This window comes from Micropterus dolomieu, linkage group LG14 (assembly GCF_021292245.1).
Source record: "Micropterus dolomieu isolate WLL.071019.BEF.003 ecotype Adirondacks linkage group LG14, ASM2129224v1, whole genome shotgun sequence".
Lineage (NCBI taxonomy): Eukaryota > Metazoa > Chordata > Actinopteri > Centrarchiformes > Centrarchidae > Micropterus > Micropterus dolomieu.
Window position 1 is genome coordinate 15,127,268 of NC_060163.1, and position 6,464 is coordinate 15,133,731.

General features: G+C 41.8%; 2 protein-coding genes across 2 annotated transcripts in view; one reads left to right on the plus strand and one right to left on the minus strand.

Annotated features, from left to right (window-relative positions):
• The window catches only part of cpn1 (carboxypeptidase N, polypeptide 1), a 17,882-nt gene extending 16,417 nt beyond the window's left edge, over window positions 1-1,465 (minus strand). The window contains exon 1 of the mRNA XM_046069613.1: window positions 1,072-1,465. Coding sequence (XP_045925569.1) covers window positions 1,072-1,297 — 226 coding nt within the window. The 5' untranslated portion in view covers window positions 1,298-1,465. The remainder of the gene's footprint in view (window positions 1-1,071) is intronic.
• Window positions 1,466-4,148: 2,683 nt separating this feature from the next.
• Window positions 4,149-6,127, plus strand: LOC123983509 (integrin beta-3-like). The gene is made up of 4 exons (XM_046069768.1): window positions 4,149-4,290; window positions 4,910-4,995; window positions 5,507-5,711; window positions 5,871-6,127. The coding sequence occupies exons 1-4, from the start codon at window positions 4,212-4,214 to the stop codon at window positions 6,125-6,127; spliced, it is 627 nt and encodes a 208-aa protein (XP_045925724.1). The 5' UTR covers window positions 4,149-4,211.
• The last annotated feature ends 337 nt before the right edge of the window (window positions 6,128-6,464 follow it).

Below are 6,464 nucleotides of genomic sequence, written 5' to 3' on the forward strand. Positions count from 1 at the left end.
CACACACACACACTCAGCAGCATGTGAAAGGCTTGAGTTTCCTAAAGGGTGCAAGAGGGTTGACCCAGACAAGACCTCAGGTCACTCCCCTCCATGAAGTGCACTGTTCCTGTTTTTCATGCTTTGTCATTTTGCAGGAGAACAAGCGCACATCCTTCTATTCTACTGAAGGAAGCCCCTACATGTGCAAATGCAGATAAAAATGCAAGCTCAGCCGCAAGCCAGAAAAGCATTCCCTGCAGTTGTCAAGGTTTTTTTTTCTTTCTCAAAGAGCTGCCATTAAAAATGCAAGAATAGGAAAATGTTCAAAATCACTCTACATGTAAAATTAACACCTGGGGAACCGATTGAGTGGTTAGGAGGGGACAAGCAAAGCTTTTACAAGAGCGGGTTCAGGGTTAAAGCGTTGTTGACTCAAGGTGAACTTCTGTGTCATCTGCTTAGCTTTGAATAACACCCCACTTTTCTGTCAGTGGCTGGATGGCAAAAAATTGAAATGAATCACAGATGTTCATGCAATTCTTTCACTTTCGCCTTTGTTTTTGACTTTGAGTTTCTCACAGATTACGGTCACTGGTGTTTATCAAAGAAGCCACACAGTAATTCAGCTTCAGAAAGCTGTATCGAAAGCTTGCATTTCATCTCTTCTGGGGGAAAAACCAAAGCCCCCACACACTGCTCTGTCTCCTGCCAGCTATGTCCTCACTCCCCACAGCAAGAAGTGCAAAACAAATGATCAGCCAATCACAGGGCCTGTGTATCTGAAATCCATATTGAATTGACATCCATTCCCTGCACCACCAGAACACTTTATCAGCTTCAAAAGTTGCTTTGTGGCATTTGACACAGTGTGAGATTGCTGTCATGTGGAAATCTTAACTCATATAAACTATTTTTCGCATTTTAATTTAAACTAAATATACTTGGAATTTGCTGTATGTCTGCAATGATCCCCAAATGTATTCTTATTGACATGCTGGATTAACATAATGGAAATGGAAACACTTTTGATCTTAATGTAACAAGCCCATCTTTACTGGACTGTCAAACATTGAATCAGGTGTTACTCACATGCTTCATGGATGCCCGGGTTATCACTGAACTCCAGCACGTAGAGGTGGCGCCCCTCTACGCTGTGCCCGATGCTGTAAATGCGAGTGATGTAAGGGCATTCGCTCTGCACTGCAAACAGGGCTCGCACCATCTCCTCGTAGCGGTGATGCTGGAAGTCTGAGCCGCACACCAGGAGCCCCATCAGCCCCAGTATAAGCGAGGGACAAGTCCACCCCTGCTGCATGGTCCCTCAGTCCAACTTGGGCAGCACAGGAGAAGAGGAGAGGACGCTGGAGAAGAGACTGCCCGCAGCTATGCAAAACACTCTCACACTCTCAGATGTATGTTTATCTCCTTACACACCAAACATACTGCTTACTCCCTGATTGCTCTTTCCCTTTCTTGTCCCCTTCTTTCTCCTGCTCTCCCTCTCCCTGTGCCTCCTCCCACATACAGTCCCCACACTGAAGAGCAAGTAAGGACAGCCCCCTGCTCCTTCTTTGTCTCACTCTCCTCCTCCAACAGCTGCTTCTCTCCCTCTCTCTCCCTTTGAGTCCTTGTCAAGTACATGCTACTTGCTTTATTGGTGCTTAGAATACTTCTGCTTCAAGTAGTTTGCCCCGCAGCCCCCTCAGCTCTCTGCACACAGAATCTGAATTTCATTCTGTCTGTGAGACACTCATTTTCTATCCCTTTCTTTGTCTCTAACTCTTGTTCTATACTCCCTTCCTGGGAAAGAGGGGTTGTTTCCACGGCACTGCTCTCCCCAACCCCTGCAGCCCTCAATCATCCATTCATTAACTCTTAAGTCAACACACAAACCCTGTGTGTGTGTGTGTGTGTGTGTGTGTGTGTGTGTACGCGTGCTCCTCTGATGAATCAGTGTGGGAACTCCTTTACAATCGTTGGACTGATTTTGTTGCTGTTTCCTTGTGTGTGTGTGTGTGTGTGTGTGTGTGTGTGTGTGTGTGTTTGTGTGTGTGTGTGTGTGTGTGTGCCATTTATACACACACACAGAGGAAAATGTGTGTATGTATGAATTGCATACACTTATAGCCCAGAGAAGAAAGACCAAACGCTGCAAATAAACACAGGTTGATGCCAAGATACATGCACCCCCCCCCAACAAAACACACGCACACACACTCACTGCAGAGTGTGCAAGGGGTGCTGTCAATCAAACATGCCAGAGAAAAGAGGAGCCTTTTCCTTGCAGAATGTTGTGCAACTGCTTGTGGAAGTTTCAAAAAAAGAGAGAAGAGAAGGCAAACGTGAAGCAAGAGAAAGAATTACAGATGGAAAATTGAGCAACAAAAGGCTAAGGAAGAAGGAGGACTGTAAAAACACAAAAATTAAAATAAAAAGGGTACAAAGAGCAGTTGAACAATGGACAAGGATGGAGAGAAAGCAGGATAAGAGAAGAGATACAGAAATTGAGAGAAAGATCAACTTGGCTGCACTGTGGTTTAATTCCATGAAAATTAGCTTCTCTGTTTGAGCATTTACACATCATATGCCATCAATGTCCTTGTAATCAACAATCTGAAGTAAGTAGGACTGCTTCGGATCAGTTTGTTGAATTGTTGACAACATCCCATGACAAGATAAGACTCTTGAAGTCAAAACAGCACAGCATAAAGTCTGGGTAAAACCCTTGAGTTAACCTTGAGTGACAATGAGAACTAGTGATGTTTTGTATTTAAATGAAATGTGGAATGTAGGGGACTCTTCATATAAACTAAACTTTACCACTATGTCACAGTGTCGTATTCCCGCACTACTTGCTAAAAATCTCAACAGCTTTTCCATGTGTTTTCCCTGCAGCAGCCTCATCCACCAGTCAATCAATATGCTTTAGTGTTCATAATCATGCTTAACAAAGGCCAAAGTAAAGGGGGAAAAACTTAAATGAGTCAAACCCAAGGGTTGTGTTGTCCAAGAACATCTCATGTATCGTCCATGTGCTTTCAATGGCTCCAGAGGCCACATGTTGTAAGAAGGTGACATCTGGTGGATGTAAATGCTACTACAGCCAAGGGCACAGCAGTTCTGCAGGGGCTTAAAATGTAGGCTATGTATATATGTATGTATTTACCCCTTGTCACATATAAACCTATAGAATCAGATTCAGACTCATGTTTATTTTAAAGAAAGTTTAGCTTGTACTGTACAAAAAAAGTTTTTACCTTAAGTGTTTTAAGGGTTCGGTCTTCTTGTCACCATAACTGTCGTGCGCGTCAATCAGACGAGATTAGACATTAGCAAGAAAAATAGGCAAGGAGCACTTTGGTTGGCCTTTCTCAGCTCGAGGCAATCGTCTTGCCAATGAACGGTCAACTGGAGACTGAGAGGAATAAATAAAATAAATTCTGCCAGAACAACAGAGACTCTGTGTGCTTCCAAAAGCACCAATTTTATTATAAACAACTACCAGATGTGAAGCTAATGAGAACAACCTTCACCTTTCTGTTAAAACATTTAAATATTAGGCCAGTATTTGGCTAAGTTTCATCCTCAACACATTTTGAGTCACTATATGCTAATATGTGGCAAAAATAAAATTAAATTAAAATAGACTTATTATTCCCTTGTGCATTCCTGCAGCCAAGGTGATCACACACACAGAGGAGAGCTGTTTTGGTGACTTACAGCATATATCCACTAGAGGACGTGTATACTCATGCAAACTTCATGTAGACATATTGCTCACTGGTATAGATCGATGAATTCTAAACATTTTAGTTGTGAAGCCAATAAAACCTAAATTTGTTTTTTGTTGAGACATTTGGTTACAATTTTTTATGCACAGTCCAATTTATTATTACATTTGAATATTACACAACATATAATGCGATGTTCAGTAAAACAGTTTCCCGAGTGCAAAACAACAAGCCTGCTTACAGTATGTCACATTCTCCTCCATCAACATAAAATATCCTAACTCACAGGATGCTGCACATTTCCGCCCACCGTTATAGTATGATAATGAGAGCTGCGGATGGGGAGTATAGGGAGGGGTGGCTCCAAGACATTTGACTCTATTTGGAGTTGTGTCGATTGCAGATGAAGAAAGTTTTTGTTTTTTCCTGTTCTTTTCTACTTGTACCTACACCAGAGCTCGTTGACAGACTCCGTGCTCACAGAGAGCCCGCACCAGGATGGGTGCTCTCCAGGCGCAAAGGATATTATGGATGTGTGTCTTGATCCTTACTCTTTCTATCTTCACAGGAGTGTGTGGTAAGTTTTAATTTTCTGTTCTGCCGTTTTCATGTTTGCCCGTGTGGCAAGAACATGTTGTAGAGGAAGACACATGATGCATTTTCTGCAGTCTTGTGGCAAGTTCCCTTTATATCAAGACTATAAAATTATGTTCACAAAAAAAGGCAAATTTGCTCCCTAGAAAATAAAATAAATAACCATAGGTTCACATAGTCTGTTGCTTCTACCGGGACAGAATTTGCCTGTCATGGCAACATGTCCACTTTAGGGTGTCAATACCCTTTGCTCAACTTAATTGGCAAGTTATTTCTTGCATTTGTGGCATTAATTTAGAAAGCAAAATGATGCGTCATTTGTGCAGAGTAAATAGTTTTAATCACATCCAGGAACTAAAAAGATGTGGTTTCATTGGGCCAAAATGTTATCAAAAGCAGATCTAATGATATATTTTTCTTAAACGTTTGAACTTGTTGTATTTTTCATTTTTTTTACTGAAAAACTAACATTCTGATGTCACATTCATAAGTTATTATTTTAAATAGAATTATTCACCATAGGAGATAAGCCCTATAATTTCTGACATAATGAATGAAGAATAGCTGTATGTTTGGAGAAATAACTCCCCTTTTGGTTACAGGTTTAAACGTCTGCACCTCCAGAGGGGCCAGCACATGCAAGCAATGTCTGGCTGTGCACCCCAGCTGTGCGTGGTGCTTCCAGGAGGTGGGTTCCTTCTTTTCCACTTCACTTCATTTAGGCATTAAGCTGTCTGCCAGGCTGGTGCACGGTGGTACAGATACCCTCATCAGCCAAGTTTCTTTTGTTTTTTTCTGAAAACATCAAAGAGGTTCAGGTGAAAATGAAAGAAACCATTTCTTAATGCTTTTTTTGAAGTCAAATCTACCCAGTACCCTTTCAATTTTATTTAAAGTGGAATTAAGTGGTGGAAATGATGGAATTTTTGCCTTTTAAGTCCAGAGTTTGTTCGAGTGCTTCTTTATTCCAGGATGTTTTTAAACAGAAACTTAATGTTGGACCATTTCTGGAATTTGTCCACCCTGTTACAGTTTAGCCTTCAAATGAATCCAATATGCCCTTCTTTCTCAATGCAGCTTAATTACAGATGGGATTTCTGTAAATAAACTATTTGATTACAAAGTGCTTCTAAACCGGTGAGGAGGTTGCCGGAAACGGACTGCTTTTCTGTATAAAAATGTCCCACCTCTTCTGTCAGGATTTCGGCCAGGGGGTTGCCAGTTCTTCCCGCTGCAATCTGAAGAATGAGCTGGTGGCGGCGGGCTGTGCTCCATCAGCTCTGGCGTCTCCAACCAGCAGACTGCATGTGATCGAGAACCGGCCCCTCAGCAACAAGGCGGCAGGTGCCACACAAAGCGTCACCCAGATAAAGCCCCAGAAACTACACATCACCCTCAGACCAGGTAGGGGTTACCATCTGAGTTAATGGTTTTTACAACTGTGTGTATCAGAAAGGTTGTGTTTTGATTTAGAGGTAAGTTACATACAATAGTTACAACAGAAGTTTAATATCAATTACATCAAGCAAAAACTATTTGGTATTTCTTTATCCCATTTACCAGATGATGCTCAGCGCTTCACAGTAAAGGTGCGTCAGGTAGAGGACTACCCTGTAGATCTATACTACCTTATGGATCTCTCCTACTCCATGAATGATGACCTCTTCCGCCTGAGGACACTGGGCAAAGGCCTGGCCGAGGCCATGAACCGCACCACCAGCAACCTACGCATGGGCTTTGGGGCTTTTGTGGACAAGCCGCTCTCACCTTACATGTACATCTCCCCCAAAGAGGCTGTGAAGAACCCTTGCTACAGGTAAAAGAGAAGCGAGTTGGGCTTTAAGTCGCAGCTTTGTGGACAGAAGTTTTATCAGCTGTGTATTCAACCATCTTGGACAATACATGCTGACCTGGTTACATCCAGATAGAAATATTCTCAAACAAAAGAGACAAAACAACAATTTATTATGTCAGTTACCGTTTATTTGAAGTGTATCATCCTGATAATAATTTTATTATTGTTATTTGGTCATGTTTTACTGTAAAAAAGGGAAACTCCTCCGAGTTACAATTTGGAGACACATGTTCAAAATGTATAAAACAACTGGGGGGATTCTTAAAGGAAAACCTCAACATTTTTGCTCTCCTGGCTGTAAT

What these genes read in the sequence shown, in the direction of transcription:
- LOC123983509 (XM_046069768.1), top strand. Translation starts at nt 4,212, where the DNA reads ATGGGTGCTCTCCAGGCGCAAAGGATATTATGGATGTGTGTCTTGATC. An exon ending in GTGCGTGGTGCTTCCAGGAG is followed by an intron (nt 4,996 to 5,506) that starts GTGGGTTCCTTC and finishes CTCTTCTGTCAG; the next exon opens with GATTTCGGCCAGGGGGTTGC. An exon ending in ACACATCACCCTCAGACCAG is followed by an intron (nt 5,712 to 5,870) that starts GTAGGGGTTACC and finishes CCCATTTACCAG; the next exon opens with ATGATGCTCAGCGCTTCACA.